At 42.9% G+C, this 18878-nt stretch overlaps 1 protein-coding gene across 1 annotated transcript in view; it reads left to right on the forward strand.

Annotated features, from left to right (window-relative positions):
- nav2a (neuron navigator 2a) overlaps positions 1 to 18878 on the forward strand; it is a 217352-nt gene that overhangs the window by 185546 nt on the left and 12928 nt on the right. Inside the window, exons 12-23 of the mRNA XM_080304494.1 lie at positions 3706 to 3835; positions 5571 to 5889; positions 6078 to 6801; positions 8210 to 8429; positions 9982 to 10265; positions 11306 to 11371; positions 12017 to 12061; positions 12632 to 12792; positions 12921 to 13103; positions 15431 to 15483; positions 17398 to 17421; positions 17813 to 17887. Coding sequence (XP_080160620.1) covers positions 3706 to 3835; positions 5571 to 5889; positions 6078 to 6801; positions 8210 to 8429; positions 9982 to 10265; positions 11306 to 11371; positions 12017 to 12061; positions 12632 to 12792; positions 12921 to 13103; positions 15431 to 15483; positions 17398 to 17421; positions 17813 to 17887 — 2284 coding nt within the window. The remainder of the gene's footprint in view (positions 1 to 3705; positions 3836 to 5570; positions 5890 to 6077; positions 6802 to 8209; positions 8430 to 9981; positions 10266 to 11305; positions 11372 to 12016; positions 12062 to 12631; positions 12793 to 12920; positions 13104 to 15430; positions 15484 to 17397; positions 17422 to 17812; positions 17888 to 18878) is intronic.

Here is an 18878-nt window from a genome sequence, read left to right on the forward strand (position 1 = left end):
CATACCACAGGGCTCCTGGGCTCCAGCCCAGAATGTGCCGTTCTCCACTGCCTTCATCTTCACACTGTTCGCACTTAGTCCTCATATCATTTGTTTTGTTTGTTTGTTTTAAGCTTTAAGTGTATTCAAATATATGGTCTTTTTTCAGACTTTCAACTTTTTCTTATACCATAATAATACTTTTTGAAGTACCTCAAACACAGGAAACACTTCCTCCTGGGCTTCAAGGCAATGAGCACCTGCAGGTGTAAATGCTGTTGTGAGGCAGCGTTGGCTTAGAGAAATTGATATCCTTCATGCTGTACCATTTAGTGATAGGAATAAATTGTTTTGCATGGTTATGATGGCACTGATTTGTGTGGAGGTAAAGTCTAGACACTCCTTCTGTCCCGATGCTTCCACAGGACTCACCTGTCAAGTTGTCCATGCTCTTATCTGCGTCGTGCATCAAACCCTGAGGGCTGGAAGTCAGAGAGACCGTCAGTTAAAGCCGCTCCCTCTTCCTCTCCCATCTGTCTGTCTGTATAGTGGGCAGAGCAGCAGTTTGGGGTTATGTGATACAGCTGCAACGTGAGGACCAGTAGTCACCCCTCAAACACAGGAAATCCCCTTACTTCTGCTTCGCAGCTCTGTTGTGGCCCCACGTCTGTGTGTACATTTCTGCGGCACAGATCCTGTGTGCATGTGCCAGAGTCGGACTGGGCTTTTCAGGAAGGGGGGGGTACAGTACAGCAGACCAACCCACCACAGCCTCAAGGGACACACACAAGAAAAGTTAAAACAAACACAACCGCTGCCCTTTTCTCAGGACACTTTTAGACACTTCTATTGGCTGACCCGAGCAGGAGCCCATTTTTTTCATTCATCCTCTTGCCTCCCCCTCTCTGCTTTTCTCTTTAAGGAATTTTGGAGGTTTGACTTCTGAACTCTGACCCCTTCGGGAAAGCAGCAAGTTTTCTAAAGGGACCTGGTTTGAGACGAGGGTTCTCGCTCTCTCTTCATTTAGGTCACTTTCTTTCTTCACTTCTGTCCTGTTTGACTGGTTTGCAGAGTGACACAGTGTAGCCGCATGTCATCCCGATGAATGACAAACTTGCACATACAGTTTAACTGCAAACTCCACTACATGTAAGAGTCACTTTTCCGTTCATTTCCATACCCTATCCCGCTTGCTTCTGTTATATTATGTTAGAGGAAGAAATCTAAAAATCCCGAAATTTTCTACATGACTTGATCCTGTAAAAGGTTAAGAGGAGAAAATATATAATTTTATGATTTGGGTAAACTGGAAGAGTTAGGAGTACATCACATCATCCCCTCAGTGTGATGATCTATTAAATGCCGACCTCATTGGCCTGTGTTTGGCACCGGTTCCCCCCGTCTCTGTCTCCTGTGATTGGCTGTAAAGGGCTCAGTGGTTGTTAACTGGCAGGTTGCTTTGCCAGCGGGAGGCTGTGGGCTGAGCCACGCCGCTTGGCCTGATCTCTAATTAGCACTGGCTTGTCAGCTGGTCAGGGTGGATCTGTCTGGGAAATTGCAGTCTTACAAACACACACACACACACAGGCATAAGCCATGGCTGGGAAAGACACAAAAAAGCAGCAGCGGGATGCGGATTGTCCTTTAGTTTCAGAGACTTTGTCTGTGATCATGCAGTTTTGACTTTTGTTGCCTCTTGATTTTTGTCAGGCTGAAGTGGCTTATTTAGGGCTTGGGGTGTGTTTCAGTGTGCACTCTTTAGTGGTGCGGCTGCAGCAGTGAAGTGGTTAAAAGTCCCGGGGGAAGCTCATGTTACCAGCAGTAGGGCAGGCCCTTCTCCCCCCCCTCCTTACAGGTTTCTCTCTCTGTTAGTCCAGAGAGAGACGAAGAGTGCCCGAGGGGTGAAGCATCAGCGCAACGAGTGACAAAGGAGCTCAATCTAGGAACTTTGCCAGGGCAAGAGAGGGAGCGAGAGACATTGAGGAAGCTCAGAGTGAGAGAGCGACAGACAGAGAGGGAGTGGGACAGATATTTGGCTGCGTGAACTCTCTCAGCGGCATGGAGTCATGAAGCTCTCTGTCCAGCTCGGCATTTTCCCGCAGCGCTCTGCTTCCCACAGCAACCAAGGCACCCTGAGCAGGTAGATACCTATGTGTGTTCTTATCTTTGTGTGCGCGCACAAACGCATAAAAGAAAGTAGAAAGTTTGTCCTTTAGCACAGACAGCTATGATTTGTTGAGAATCTGCAAAGGCCATTGCAGATTTCATATGTTATCTTTATTTCCTTTTTGGGGTTTTTTTTTCTTGCATTGATGTGTGTGGGAATTTCCCCTGTGGCTGTGTGGATGAGCTGAACCGGTTGTGGTCACTCTCAATCTCTCTGCACCTCACAGCTCGTTTGCTTTACGGATGCTTTCAACTCTGAAAGCCAATGGCTCCACTCACTCTGCTTGTGCCGGTGATCCCAGAAGGAAGTTGTGTTTTCCCCTGTCTCTGTTTGTCAGGTTGTTAGCAAGGTTGCTCCAAAAGCAGCAGATGTATTTTGTTTAGAGTCTGCCAAGAAACAGCTGATTAGGTTTCGGTGGCAATCTGAGTCTGGGATTTTTGCCATAGGAAATGCTTTGTTTTTGTTTAGTTTTCTCTTTTTTTTTAAGGCCATAATTATATGTTTTCATGCGGACTTCCAAGTTAGCCACTGAGCAGTAATGTTGTATAAAAATCAAGACTGCAAGATGAATGAGGAATTGGAGCAGTTAGAAAATAAACGATGGGATATTTGAGTTTAGGTTTTTGGTGGTCTTTCAAACACGTACCCTTAATGAGACGAAGCTCTTGTGTTGGTGCTTATGTTCAGACACTATTGTTGATTTGAGGAGTTTTGCTCATTTTGTTAAGGGAAAGCTGCAGAAAAACACAAACTGCTCAAAGAAATCCAAATTCAACCTGTATTGTTTTAAATCATATACAGCACAACCTTCATAGTTTACAAATTCTCTGGTTTTACTTCATTTTAGAAATAGAACATTTTAGGTAATAACAGATTTATCTGACAGACTAACTTATAAAGAGTATTTGTAGATGAAACGTACAATATACTGAGACAAGCATGTGTCCTCGATGAGTCTTAAAAATGCAAGTGACAGCTTGACAAGAGTTGTGCGCGTGTGTGTTCTGATGCCAACCCTGTACCGGCCATCACCATTTGCCCCCCCCCCGGTCCTTTCAGAGTGATCTTTGCCAACTGGCTGGGTTTCCTGTCCCCCACAGATTCTAAGCAACACACACACACACGCATATTTACAAATATCCTGTTCAGATGGGTCTGTTTGAACAGTTCAGACACACACAAGCACACCATGATGTCACCCCTCCATTGCGCCTTTGTTCGTGTGATAGACAACCCCATTCAGCCTGTTTGTGTGTGTGTACCCACACTGAATTCAGTTCAATTTCAATGAATATAAATCACGAGGCAGCTCTGAACGTTTATTTCAGTTTAGCAGTGCTCAAAGTTCTGTGCGTCTGTGCCTGAAAAGAAATATGGAAATGGGGGAAAGGGAACAGAATAATTACTTTTAGGTAGTGCAGTGTTGTATTCATAGGATAAGAAGCATCACAATTCAGTCTGGTGTCTCCAAGCTCTGCTGTCTTCCTTTTTGTCTTCACTCTGGAAGAAGCACTATTTAAAATGAGTGTTTCCTCCTGTACTGGTGTGTGTGTGTCTAGTTGGGACGACAGCAGCTCTGTGAGCAGTGGCATCAGCGACAACATCGACACAGATGACATCAACACCAGCTCCTCCATCTCCTCATACGCCAACACCCCCGCAGCACAGCGCAAGGGCCTCAGTACACAGGTGAGACTACACACTCAAGAACACTGCAGTCTTTTTAAGAGTGTTTAGAGCTTCTCGTCAAAGATGATCATTTTTGTTTTATCATTATTTTTGATTTATTTCGCCAAAATAGAGCAGGCATTTTCTTTGTGCCCACATGAAAACTCAAGGGTACCAGTCAAGAAAAATGTTAGCTGTTGTTATTTAGGACATAACAGTGTTTTCTGATTATGGTTGTGTAAGAGGTCCACCATCCGGGCACCTCACACCAACCTGTTTCATGACATTTTAATTTGACAGCTGAAAATATGGGGTGCTTGACAAAACCACAGTCTTTATTTGAAAATAGAAATAATAAATCTTTATTGTTGTTGCTGCACACATGTCTGCAAGTCTTAACAAACCTGTAATCTATAGCCTAACCTTCTGTCTTGACGCTAGTTATAAATATGAAACCATCTGTATCTGAGGTTGGAAACATTCTGCTGTAGTTGCATGCCTGCTTTGAGTTTAACAACTTTCTGAAGCCTTTGTTTCCATCTGTGGCTCCAGATCTTTGTTGCTTTGTGGATTCAAAATGACAGCAAGGCATTAATGGGTTTTTTTAATTTAGAAACTGTCTGATGGCCAGTGGACATACAGGCCTCTTTGTACACTCTATAAAAACATACTCAGTCTCCCACCTGAGTTGAAATGATCTGCCTTCAAAATGAACTTTGCTTTTTTCTTGTGTTCTTTAATCTTCAGGTGCAGTGGAGACGTGCCTGTCCGTTTAGTTTGGCATTTGCAGGGAGTGTATGTAACTCTCTGGGCCAAAATTAACATATTCTATCTTTTAAAATGTGAGCCAGATGAAAATTTGTGAAGGGCCTCATATGGCCTGGATTTTTATTTTTTATTTTGATTGATTTGAATGAGCGTCTGTCTGCTCTACTTCAATTTTTTTTTCTAACTGTGTCTGTCCCAGCATTCCTCGGCACATCTCTGAACTCTCAAAGCTAAAGCTGGTGTTGACACTAGCTTTAAACCATTAAATAGTGATTTTGAGCCACTAAAGGCTCAGGAAGTTGAGAGGTGAAATGAGAATATTAACAGCTGACTCACATGTTTATGTCACACACACACACACATTGTGTTGTGGCTGACGCGTGTCTGTTATTGCTTCAGAGGCAGAGGTGGAGAAGAAAAACAAAGGTGTGCACAAAGACGTCTTTCTCTTAGTGCAGCAGCCAGATTCATTAAGTGTGTGTCATCTGTCCTCGTGGAATCCTATATTGGCTGGATTTTTTTTAAGGTCTGTGAGCAGAGCTGCATTTTTGTACCGTTGTCTGGAAAGCTGCAGAATCTACTTAAAAGCTGCTGTCATCTTTCCTGTAGCTGAAATCTACTAATTTACAAATTAAGGCTGAGCTGTAACAGCAAATTGAAAATGGTAAAGCTTAAACAGTCAGCATGATTTCAATGATCACCTATCGGAGTTTTAAAAGGCTTGCATCTTGCTTCAGAAAATTTTGAAATGAAGTAGCTTCCTCAAAAACATGAACTGCTTGACAAAGCAAAGGTAAAAAAGTGTATAAGCTGTTAGTGCTTGAGATGCTTAAGCCCAGATGTTCTCAGACAGCTGCACAGGTGGTGATGACGGCGTAAATGCTGGTAGCTTTAACCAGTATGATGGCTTTGGTCATAAAAGGGGGCTTTTTAGAGCCACATTCTCTACTACTGCAGTAAATCTGACTATCTTTGTATGTCTTCCCAGCCTGTAACGGATGCAGAGAAGCACTCAGCCTCAACACCGGCACACCAGACTTGGTCTGGAGACGAGGTCAAGAGGTCAGACGGACGTTCAGACAGCGGGGTTAGGATGGAAACAGGTTCCAGGTGGAGTCGTCGGAACCCCTCCGACATTTCTGATGAGTCAGACAAGGGTGGCTCAGGAAGAAAGACTCCCTCCGTGTCCCACACTGGCTCTTGGAGGAGAGGCATGAGCACTCAGGTGGGGGTGACGTCACCCCGGACTAAAAGCACTAGTAGCACAGGCTCCACTGGTTCAGTGAGCCACAAGACCCACAGTTCAGGTAACATGATCATCCAGCACTGATAATAAAAAAATGATCATTAAAGTCAAGTGTGACGAATAAACTTTTAGACATAAGGACAATTTGTCACATTTTATAGATGCAGGTGTCACTGTATTGAGAAAAATGAGATGTCAAGTCAGAGTTTGAAAGCCTGTGTTTCTGATGTCTCATTCTGTGTTCTGCAGGTAAGACAGATGATGTTAAGGTGTCAGAAAAAGGACGTCTCTCTCCTCGTTCCAACGGCCTTCATCGCTCACCCTCGGATGCTGGGCGCAGCAGTGGTGATGAGGCCAAAAAACAGACGATCCCCACCAGCCGCACACCGACAACACACACACTCACAAACACCGTCTCCGAGCCCCACACACAGACGCACGCACTGACCTCACGCACCCCAACCAGCACCTTTGGCTTCAAGAAGCAAGGCCATGGGATGGTAACAATGGTTACCGCCAGTGGTGCCACCATCACCAGCGGCTCGGCTACACTGGGGAAGATGCCTAAATCTGGGGCGCGCTCACTGTCCGGAGGGTTGAAGGCTGGCGGGCAGGATGGAGGCACAGTGTTAGGACACCATGATGATGGTTTCCTCCCGATGAGCGCCCGCTCCACCCTGCAGTACCGTAGCCTGCCGAGACCCAGCCGCTCTGGAGCAGCCGCCCGCAATGGGAACCGCTCCTCCACCAGCAGCATTGAAGCCGCTGTGCTTTCTGTCACCTCTCATGGGAAAAACTCAATCAGCATAGCCAAGGCCAACGGCTCAGCAAGCCTGCTGGCCAATCAGACAGATCGGGAAAAAGGTGTCTCTGAGATTGACAACCTCAGGAGTGGGGTCGCGATGCAGAGCGGAGGAGCAGCAACTGTTCCTCTGACAGGAAGACAGCAGGTTTCTTCACCTACATTACGCAGGTGAACACACACACTTAGAAACCATCGTTTTGTATGCTGAGTAATCCTGCAGACTCACTGACAGCTAAGTGATGAGCCACCCTCTGTGGGGGCCCTCTTGTATGGGCTTGACTTCACCCGCATGCAGTACACACACACACACACTGAAGACCATTTTAAAGGCAGTAATCATGCACTCACAGCAAATGATAAGTAGTGGTGAGTAAGGAACACATGTGTAGACTTGTTACAGTCTTTGAGAGGTTAAATCAGGCCATTGTGAATCAGACCTTGAGCTCGGCTGATCAGCTGCCAAGCCTCAGCCTTGGTGGTGTGGGGTGTAGGGTGTGGCACAGGGTAATGGAAGCTGAGTCTTACCTCAGCTCTCTGCCCTCATTAATGTGAGGGAGTGATAACTCTTCAAAGAGACTGTGCTGCTATTATCGCCTACCACGGCTCCAGTCACCGCTGCCTGCCATTTAAATCTAACCACAGATTAGCATAGAAAGAGGAGAGAGTTGTGTGTGTGCTGGCCTTGTCTCAGATTCACTGACTATACTGGCTACAGTTTTGCTACTGTCCTCTTTGTTACAGAGTTGAAATGAATACAGTTGAATTGTTGGCAAAACAAAAGCACTTTTAAATAACTTTGCTGCTCCATTTAACACTTTAATCCTGCCACAGCTCCAAACTGGGCTGTCCAGGTAATCTAAGTTTTAGTTTTCAGCTTTCAGTGATTATAAAACTAAGGTATTGATGAAAGAAAAAACAACAACAACAACAACAAAAGTTGTTCTGTCATATTTTAGACGTTTTATCTTCTATCATAAATATGGTGCTCTGAAGTACAACACAGCCTTTTGTCCTTACCTGTAAGATCAAACTGACTTCTTTTCTAGCTTTGGCAGCTTTAGTTCAGTGTATTGATTTATTCATATGTTTATTAAGGTTTTTATTTTTAAATTCAGCGAATGCCCGATGCTTCCAGAGTAAATTTCAGAGTAATAACATGAAATGATGATCATCATCTCAACACAAACGTAATAGAATGATGGTACTCTCTAAACATTTTACTCCTTTTTCTATTTTCTATTAATATTAATATGCTACTTTTTTAAATTGGTTTTGCTAGAAGTTTCCTCCTGTTAAAAGGGAGTTTTTCCTTCCCACTCTCACCAAGTACTTGCTCATAGGGGCTTGTATAATTGTTAGTTTTTTTCTGTATTATTGTGGGCTCTCTATCTCACAATATAGAGCACCTTTGGGCGATTATGGTTTGGTGCTGTATACAAAAATCGAAATGGAATTATTTATGCGATGATATACTACAGTGTTAATTGTGAATTTGCTGATTACAAATACAAGATTGCACACTTTCTGCTCTACTACAAGCACTTTAGCTTTTCTGCCTCTTCCGCATTTACCACAGATTATTTGGTGGAAAGCCCAGTAAACAGGCGCCAGTGACCACAGCTGAAAGCATGAAGAACTCTACTGTTATCTCCAACCCCCATGCTACCATGAATCATGTGGCTACAGTGCTGGAGTGTCCCGATGGAGGACTAAGTTGCTTGGACAACGAAACCAGCAGTCACCTGTTTGGAGGCCGGGCACTTGGATCGGGGACAGGCACGCTGGGCAGTGAGCAGGTGAGCAGGACGTAAATAATGGAGAGACTGGATTAGAATATCAGTCAAATAAAAAATATTACATCTATCAAGAAGATTCTTTATTCTCTACAGAAAGAATTTCATTTATACACTATAGGTGCTATCAGTCTTTTAAACTTTTGAAATTGCTGAACTAGACTGGATATTAGTTGATTTTAGTAGATGTCGATTTTGGATCTGTCAAGGGAACAGCTACTTATTCATTAGCTGTACTTTTACATGTAGCTGTACAGTTCTCCAACTGCTCACCACCTGTTAGTTACCATAAAAAGAGCCAAAGTATCTACTTGGTTTGTTTTGTGGTTTAAAAGCAGCTATACAAAAATAAGAAACATGTTTGCAGCATGACAAGAAGGTATTAATTAATGAATTCATGGAGTACAAAGGATGAATTGAAAGAGTTCCCAACTTTATTTATTAGGCCTTTGAGAAGTACCATCTGGTTTTGAAGGCAGTTCCAAAGTCAGAAGACGTGCCTATTCCTCCGTGGTTGGTCAGGGATTACATGAACTAAAGTTAAACGGGTTGCCATGAAATTTGGCACAGACATCCATCTGGTCTTTAGAGTTAATGCTACAGCGACTGCACGTGTTAGCTTTGCGATTTCTGGTCGACATCCAAACAAGAAGGTCAGGTTCGGCTTTTAGATTCAAAATGGTTATGCGCCTCTGAGCTCAGCAATGATCCAGATGTGTGTTAAGCACGTGAGATATGTTTGTAGAACTACTACAAGGCTTTGGGAGGGACACGGAGATAATTTCTGTTCTCACCTTACTAATTCCACAAATGTGGTAATTTCCTCGAACTGCTGTTAGGTGTGTTCAGTTGAAGTAGAACCTGGCAGTGTGTGTACTTGTTGGATTGACTGTAGGCTACATATTGCAGCACAGCACAAATGTGTGAGCATGCTGGATCATGACCTTTCCATCATGTTCACACATGATTCATTAGGCTTAACCAGATTAGTTATGAATCATGAAGTGTCACACTTTGTCATCTTTTACAAAGTAGCAGTCGTGTCTTTTTAAACAGTGGGCACGAAGATATCCAAATACTCAGTTATCCTAATGAATATACATCCTCTGACAAAACTAGAACATCTTGTATACTTGTGAGGGTGCATGTTTAAAAATATGTCTGTTTGCTTTTATAATAGGGTTAGCATTGTCCTGGGCCAAAACAGGCCACTCAGTAAAAACACGGCTAGCACAGTCGATCTTTTGGCAGTTAAAGAGCCAAATGCTAGTTTGTAGGGATAAAATATAGACCTAGAAGAAGGTCAATATCAATATATTTTTCCCTCATCAGCTCAGGGTTAACTAAGGTTAACCCATTAGGCCAGAAACATGTCTCCCAATATGATAATCTTACTCTGTGACTGCGAGATGTGTAAATCAGCAAGTTTAATTGGACTGTGTCAGTGCTCTATCTTATTGCTGCACATCACAAAATAATCACTTCAAAATATAGGCAGATTTTTATTTTTATTTTTATTTTTTTTATGTTAAATCTAATTTTTGATCATCCTCAGGCCTCCAGCCCTGGCTCTGTGTACTCCTCCACTGGACCCTCCAACAGCCTGACGTGGGGAACCACCCTGAGCAGCTCCTCTGTGCAGAGCAGGGAGAGCACCCTGGGTGGACACGGTGGAACTGGAAGCGTGGGTTTCCCTTCTGTCAGCAGCATGCACACGAGCAGCGAGTCCATCGACATGAGCCTAGGCAGCGCCGGAGGTGGCGGCCACGGGACCCACAGGGAGGACACGCTGTCCGCTCTGGGTCGCACCGGCAGTGTCAAGACCGGCATGTCTGAAAGGTTAGAACACACATTTCCTACGAATGATCAAACATTGAGCCCTTTAATATTTTACATTCATCAGTTTGATTTTTGCAGAAGATTTCACATTAATGACAGTTCACCTGAGGAGAAAAAAAGTCGGATTGTGTAGAAGTCCTCTTAACTGTTACCTCTGTAAGCACTTTACTAATGTTTATGGTGTTGACTAGTTTTGAGTTGTAATGTTCTTTTGGTACATTATGTTAAAAAAAGACAGTAAAGCAGGTTAGTTATCTCATGACCTTGCAGTGTGCCTCAGTTTCTCAGTCAGATCAGTGCCTCATTATAACATTGTGTTTCTAAAAGCTAAGATAGCAACAGCTAAAAAGAGTTGTTAGTTAAAAGGACAAATAAGACAGTAATTGTAGTAAAATAATACAATCCAGCTGAATCCAGCTATTAATGAATGACCACTGTAGCTGCAAACAGCAGTTGAAGGGTAATAAGAAATGCATGCCTCATGTAAAATGGTCATGGCCTAATGAAGCAAATAAAAAGCTCCTTACATATGAAAGCGTAGGTTAAGTAAAAAATGGTTTGTATAATGCTTAATTCTAGTGAGCACTTGAAGTCTTTTATTCTAAGATCTATTGTGTCCAACATTCTGTTGACTTGACATCAGCTACCTTTTAAAGAACTCGGAATCAAAATGATGTATAAAGCATCCACCATGGTGAGTTGTCACTTCTTGTTTGTCATTCTGTCTGCACTCGAGCAGAAACATAATCCCGTGGCGCCCTCAGCTGATTATACAGTAATTGTGGTCATTGTAGCAGATTCCATCCTGACAGGTTGACTTTGTAATGTGACAGGAATGACATAGAGGAAACTTAATAGCATCTGAAGTTCAAGCTTTAAGGAGGTGACATCACCCTCGCTGAGTTTTCTTATTAGCTTCGCTGGTGAAGCATCATGGACTTGATCTGTTCTTAAACATTTCTTCATTTGCGTTATTTTCTAAAAACTTTCTTTCTCTGTGTCTGTTGTGCGTTTTTTTTCCCCTTCCTGTCTTCCATCAGTCCCCTCTCCTCCCCCTCTGCTAGCCCTATATTCAGCCGAAACACCCTACCTCGGAGGCAGGACAGGTAAAATGTGCCTGTATGCAAGTGCTAGGCTTCTGGTGAAACAGCTGTGGATTTACCTACTAAACCACCACCTGCTGTCACACAGAGAGCACCACCAATAACCTCAGAGAGTCCCTCTGTGCGGTAGTTAGTTAGTATTTTGTGGTTTTAGTTTGAAATGTGTCGCTCTGTGTGGTGGTTTGTGTGGATATTGTTTTTATGACCTTTTTTTTTAAGCTACTGTGTGAATGGTTGTGTGTCAGAGTGCATTTGTGAGGGTGTCTGTGTGGATGTTGGCAGCTTCAGTGTTTTTGTTTGGCGGACAGCTTCTAGTCTGTTATGACTGTTCACTTATCGCCACCTTGTGGTAGAGTACAGAGATGCCAGCATGAGCTTAGGTTTGTGTTTGAGTTTTCACTGCAAAAATATCAATCTCAGATCATTATTTTTATTTATCTTTCTGAGTCTTTAAACTCTTTTCCACAGAAAAACTGAAAAATTGTGTCCAAAAAAATTTAAAAAAAGATGACTCAACATGTAAAGATGGATGTTTTTTGCAGTCTAGAAATAATATAATTTGGTAGTTGTTGAGAGATGCAGCCACACATGTTTCCTTGCCTCCTTGCTTCCTTTGTTTTCCTCTTCTGAAGTGTTTCTCTCCCACAGCGGACCACACTGTGGTAGAAACACTCTGCCTAAGAAGGGACTCAGGTACTGAATTCACTCCCCCGCTGGTCATGTTGCACTTTTGCACACTGGTTCACTAAATTGTCCTCCGCCTTTCTTTTTGTTGTTCTGCGTCCACATTCAGTCTTCGAGGCTTGTTGTCACGCTTTCAGGAATGCTTTTCTTTTTAATTTAGCACTTGGCACATTTGTTGTTGTGTTGTGCTTCTGTGCAGAGGCATGTCGCGTTGTCCCCTGTACAGATCTGTCACTGTGCTTCGATGCAGCACACTTGATTGTGGGCCTCAGATTTTCTTTGGCTTCTGCTCTGCTTTTTTTTTTTTTTCCTGCTAGTTTATGTTTCTCACAGCTGGAAGTCGGTCAGTGTTGGCACATTGTTGTCTTAAATTGTTTCAGCATCTGATTCATCTGTCGCTAAATCCAAGCCATTAATCAGTTTGCTTCAGCAAAAAAAAGAAAGAAATCATCTCACTGATTGTGACGTATCTGGGGAAAAAAATCCAAATCGAGATCAACTCATCCGTAAAAACTGAGACCTGTTCTGCTCTGTGTCCTCACTTCTGGTTTGACCTTTTTTGTCTTTGATGTCCTGTAGGTATGGTCCCTCACCACAGCTGCGAGGCCACGAGGAGGCCCGTGATTGGCTGCGCTCCCACTCCACCAGTGGCCTACAGGACTCGGCCAGCAATTCTCCGTTCTCTCCCGGCTCCAGCCTCACCTCCCCCTCTGGAACACGCTTCAACTTTGGACAACTCGGTATGTCTCCACATCTGACAATGTTACCTTAGTCCTTTGTCACAATTTTATAACATTTTATAAACATATGAGTAACAAAGAAATGTAATGCTTGCCAACTTTTACATTGCCGTATATCATTTTCACAGCATCAAGCCCGACCTCATCAGCTCAGATTAACCTTGGTGGTCTGCGCAACAACAGCCTGACCAATCAGGATGCCCCTATCGACCCTTGCTGTGACAACCGTCTGAGAAACTCCTGCATGTCGCTTGACGAGAAGACACGCACCATGAGCAGATCGGGATCCTTCAGGGATGGCTTCGAAGAAGGTAGGAGGAGACGGGAAAAAGCTGGATGTGGTGGTTTGGTGAATATTCGGTGGCTCCGTGTGAGTCCTGGCCACGTTTTCCTCAGATGTTTGGTGAAATCTGTAATTAGGTGTAATCCTTTTCTAAGAACTGCATGCCCCCCATCCCTCTGTGACTGTGAAGCCTCAGCTTCCTTATTTCACGTCCTCATGCCAAAAGAATTATTATTCCATTTGTTTAGAGAACATTAGGGCAGATTACAACCCCTCCTCAAAGAAAAGCCCTTTATCCCCCTTAGAAATCCATAATCAGCTTTAGTGTGGCTTTGTTTTTTTCATAAGCTTGTTTATTGGGAAAAGTACCCACCAGTGCTTTTCCCACCAGCGGGCAGACTCCCCACTCAGGAGAGGTTTCTCTGCTGGAGCCATCCCAATCCTCTGAGCCATAGAAACAGCACTTTGATTTAGAGGAGGGGGGGAAGAGAAGAAGGGAGAGTGAAGGAAGCACAGTATTTTGTTCTCTCAATGGGGAAAAACCCAGCATTCAGTGATGTTAAAACAGTAGTTTGCTGTGAACTTGGATTTCAGTAAACCATAATAAACACATAACCTATTATAATGCAGCTGAAAGACATGCTAGGAGGTAAAGTGAAACATTTTATAGTTTAAAAAAAGTGCAGAAATTTATACTCCTCTCAAATTTGTCACAGTCATCCTGGTTGGTTTTAGGTTATAGGATGCTGACGTAAAACTTGAAAGCACAGATGATCATCACAGGCGGGTTTCACACCCAAAACTGTAAAGGAATACAAAGGCATGTGTGTCCTCCACAGTGAAGGCGGTGTGTAAATATAGAGGACAAAGCCATGAGCAAAGACATCAAATCTGGTAACACGTTTTGTGAAACAGCTGATTGTATGTGTTCTTCTAAATTCCACATTGAAACCTTTTTTCTTTTTTTTTTTTTAAATATCAAACTCTGATAAACATCTTTTGTCAGCCATACCAGACATGTTCATGATTTCACCTTTTGCCATCCGTTATCTTCCTCCAGAACACTGTTACATTTCTAAGCAAACACATGTTTGAGGCTTTCTTTTGCTAAGAGACTAAGGTCACCGGTTAGTCGTGTCCTCTCTCGTGTACACAGTTTCAAAGCTGCCTTAATTTTGAAAGTCACGCACGCCTGATTGTTTTTTGGGTTTTTTTTTTGGTTTTTTTTTTTTAAGAGTTTGGTGGAATGTGCACGCACAGTTACTTCGCTGCAAACTTATTATTAAGACACCGCCATTCCCGATAGCATATCTGCCTCAGTTCTTTCCAGCTCTACGAGTCTGTCCTCTCTTTTACTAGTGGAGATAATGACAGGGTTCACAGTGAGGTGTGAGGGATATGTGGTGACATTCAAGATTACTCAGACATAACTTTCTCCATCTCACACACTCTTTCTGTGTGTTTGTGTGTTGGTTTGCAGTGTGCAGGCCTGTGAGGATAAGAGTGTGTGTGTGTGTGTGTGTGTGTGTGTGTGTACATGTGCGTATTACCCAAGTGTAGAGTTACCCGACTGTTCTTTGAGTGACAGGACAAAAGTCACATTATACTCAAAACACTTTGTCGGACCTGTCCTTTTTTTAAGAGCGACACCATTATACAGTTTCACTCCATCCCCTCCACCCAAAAGCCTCCCCATTTTATCATTGTATGTTCTGATCCTCTTCCTGCATCTGCAGGCTAAAAGAGACTTACTGGGAATTTGCACTCATAAAACCTTCAGCGCTACCGGCGTCCTTAATCAAACAACTTCTGTGAAGAATAATGGATATTAGTAGTTAGAAAAAGATGTAAACTAATAATGATGATCTAAAACTAAAGTGCAGTTCACCTTTTCATGTGGCTTCCAGCACATGATTCTGTCTAGACCAAATCAAGATAAAAGTGAGTCACATCTCATACTTACAAGGCTATTTATGAACTAATAAATCAGCTGGGATCGGCACAACCTCTCGGTGCGGTTGATGACATCACACTGCTGATCCTTTCTGATCTGCTCACAGCCAGGAAACAGTGCTGGTGTTGTTTCCCTGCCTCTGATGTGTTATTACCAGTTGAGTCATTAGTTGCGCCACAGTCTGACTGCTGCATGTAGGAGTTCTTTATCTCGGCAGTCATTATGTCATTTATGAGGAGGTGGGCAGGAGCTGGGAAGACTGGGAGGAACCGTGCTGGGTGGGCAGTGTTGGAAAAGAGTGGGTGGTTAGTGAGGGGAGTGTGGGAGGTCTGCTGATAATGAAGGTGCTTGTGTCTACAGATGTAATTTCTAATCACTGCTTTCACATTTTGTCTTTTCAGTTCACGGATCATCTCTGTCTCTGGTCTCCAGCACTTCTTCCATTTACTCCACGGTGAGTTCAGAAACTGCCAAGTTAAACAGAGTTAGTCATATATGACTGAGGTTCTGAATAAAAACTACATTTTTAAAGTGATGCAAAAGAGAAGCAGTGCATTTTTTCTGGATACATTATTTTTGGGTAAATAAAGAATAAGAAAAACATTTCAATATAACTGCTACTGAAAAAGCGTGCACTTTTGTGATGGTATCTAAAAGGCAAAATCTCATTTAAGGCAGTCTTTGCAAAGCAGCAGGTATTGTGGTATTGCAGCAGCACCACAATTCACATGGAAACTGGAGAAACCAGTTTGTTCTTTTGTCAGCGCAGTTATGATATACTGACTACATGAATTGGTGAATTTACCCCCTAATCCGCGCAGATATGTAACTCAAAGATCCTGTGAGAAATTGGCTGTTTGAAGTCACACGGGACAGCCCACGAGTATGCACTGTAGCCAGTCAGAGGTTTGTGCTTCACAGTGTGGCTCCTCCTCCCTGTGTGAGTTTCCTCACCTGGGCAGGTGTAGCAGAGAAACTCTCAGACACTGGCTGGTTCTTTTTGAGATAAAGAGTCGCAGGTTCAAAATCACAGAGGGGAAGAGACTGGAAGCAAAATGATGGCAACTTTATCCTTGACAGGCGCTGTCGCATCGTGGCAACTAACGGTAGGGATGAGACGGAGCAGGGCCGTAGGGTGCAGAAAGTCTTTGTTGTTTTTCTTGTGGTCTGAGTGTTGAATACAGCTGTTAACTATCTGATTATGTGGAACTTTTTTTTTTTTCTGAGTGTAGATTGCGAGGTAATGGTGCTTGATTGATTTCAGAGATTCATTTGCAGTTTAGTTTAAAGGTCTCCAGGTTAGAAATCACACTGATATGAAATTTCTTTTATCCTATTTATTGCTTGTCCTTAAAAGCACACAAACATTTTGCCTAACTAAATTATATTCACATTTGAAGAGCTTATGTGTCACCACAGAGAAAATACATGATATGTTTTGTCTGCGTTTCCAAGACAGACTGCTGTTTGTGTATCTAGGATAAGCCTTTCGTGTGTGTGCGTGTGTGTGTTAGTGTTTGCATGCAATTGACAGCTCCGTTTGCGTATGTGGACAGATGCCACGTGCCACAACACAGATGTGCTCACACACCTCTGTGCACAGATTAGATGATAAAAGATGTTGCGTGCTGCTGCTCCGATCAGGAGCTGGAAAGTGGACAGATGGAAAAATCGTGGCTTATCAGCTCTCCTGCTCAAGTTCAGGAGCTATGCTGAAAGACTGTTGATCACACTGCAAATCACACTGCAAAGTTCTATAAATGTAATTTCGTATTTAAAAGCTTCATATTAAATCTTATATCTAATCTTCATCAGAAGATGCAAAATTCATGGAAAACTGAGGCATTTGCTACGTCGCTGTCATTGGTTGGAAATGGCGTAAGACGGCTTCATAGTCGTATTAAATTTTAGCCTCAGGGAGGCCAGTTTTGATCCAACAATACACTGACCTCTTGCTAAGAAAGATCTTTCCGTTGCAGTGTGTTTACACATAAATGTGGGTGTTGCGTGTTTCGCTGTTTTGGTGAACGGCAGCAGGGTGTGTTGTGTTCGTGCGAGCGTTTGTTTTGCATGCTCTCACTCTGTACATATTTGACTACCTGTCTTTTCTTACTATTGTTCCATGTGTAGCCTGTCAAGACAATGAATCTCTCAGTGAAATGCCTTTAGGAGGATTTCTCTACTTTCCAGACATATTACGCCAGACAATATCTTCCACAGTTTATAAAGCTCATATCCATGGAGCTAACAAATCAGACGAGAGTGTGCTCCAACCTCCACTCTGCTCTGCTTTTTAATTAAAGTCTGTCTCAATTCAGTCAGTGGTGCCCTCTAATGGTTTTATTATCTTCTGGTGTTTGTTTTACAGAATGAGGAAAAGTCTCAGTCGGAGGTAAGCATCAGCCCGCCCACAGCACTTCTCTCCTCTTTAATTTTCTGCACACAGCCACTGGACTTGTTGGAACACGGGGATGTTTTTACAGTTGGATCCAGATACACGTGTAGCTGTATTGTGACTGACCCTGTAACAAGCTCTTGTTCCTGTGAACACCTGCGCGTGCTCTTTTATGCTTTCTGCCATTTCATCGCTGAACCTGAACTTCAATCACAGCTTCAGAGCTTCAATCTGGGAGCCTGACTCTTTTGATGCTGGATGCATTTATGTGCTTAGCGTTACATACATGCTCCATGAAGGCATGCATGTATTTAAATCTATGTGTGTATGCTTTTGTTTTGGCGCCTTTTGATGTCATGGCATTTTTTTTTTTCTTGTAAATCCTCAGATTCGCAAGCTTCGGCGGGAGTTGGATGCCTCCCAGGAAAAAGTTTCAGCCTTGACAACACAACTGAGTGCAAATGTAAGGCCTCAAGCACTTAAGAACATGCAAACCCAAACTGTTGAAGAACATCTGTCAAAACTATCAAAGGGGTTAAAAAAACCCTTTTATTATATATAGTATATAGTTTTTATTTTCCAAAGATTAAGCTAAATAAGCCATTATATGTCAAATAATTTCCATATATGCTCATTTCTAACTGCTAATTAGAGAAGTTTTAACAAACATATTGAGCTCTTTAAAATGCCAGCGTTTTCTCAAATTCCTGAACATTTTCCAAATACAGGCAGAAACACTTATTCAGACTGAGGGGATATCTCTTACAGGTATCATTTTACAACTGGTAGAATGATCAGAACATCTCTTTAAGCATCTCTAGACATGATCATTTCTGCCAACCCTGCTCCTGTATTGCACAAGTCCTGCCACGCTCAGCTGGTAATCTTCAGCCTGAGTGGGCGCTTGCTAGTAGTTTCACTGTGGATTCGAGATATGGAAGCAAGGCAGAGGTGTTACATTACAGCAGTGTCAAGTCCCAGCACAATGCCGAGGGTTTGTCCCAGATGTGGAGTAAAGATTTGTTGTCGATGACGCCTGGATACACAAAGTGCACACGAGTGTTGAAAGATAAGCACAGACGGAGCAGACAGGAGCTGGTATTGGGGAGGTGGGCTTTGTTCAAATGTATTTATATGCATGATGAATTATCTGAACACACCTTGAAGCCCTGGAGGCTGCTCTAAAAAGTCACGACTTGAATCACATGTCAGTCAGCACTGTGCTCAACTCTCACACACATTTCTACAGGCGTCCGCGGAACATTTATATTCACAGCCCAGAACATAATAGTGAAGGATGAGCAAGTTCACCCATGTCTAACTGTTTAAATCACCATAATGATCCATGTCACTCAAAAGGAATAGTTCAAGTCTTTTGTTGTAAATTTGTCTCCAGTTTTAATCCTTGGCACTCACATTATTTTTCTTTGACATGTCATGTCTGTGTCTGTATT

Source organism: Astatotilapia calliptera, chromosome 1, assembly GCF_964374335.1.
Source record: "Astatotilapia calliptera chromosome 1, fAstCal68.1, whole genome shotgun sequence".
Taxonomy (NCBI): domain Eukaryota; kingdom Metazoa; phylum Chordata; class Actinopteri; order Cichliformes; family Cichlidae; genus Astatotilapia; species Astatotilapia calliptera.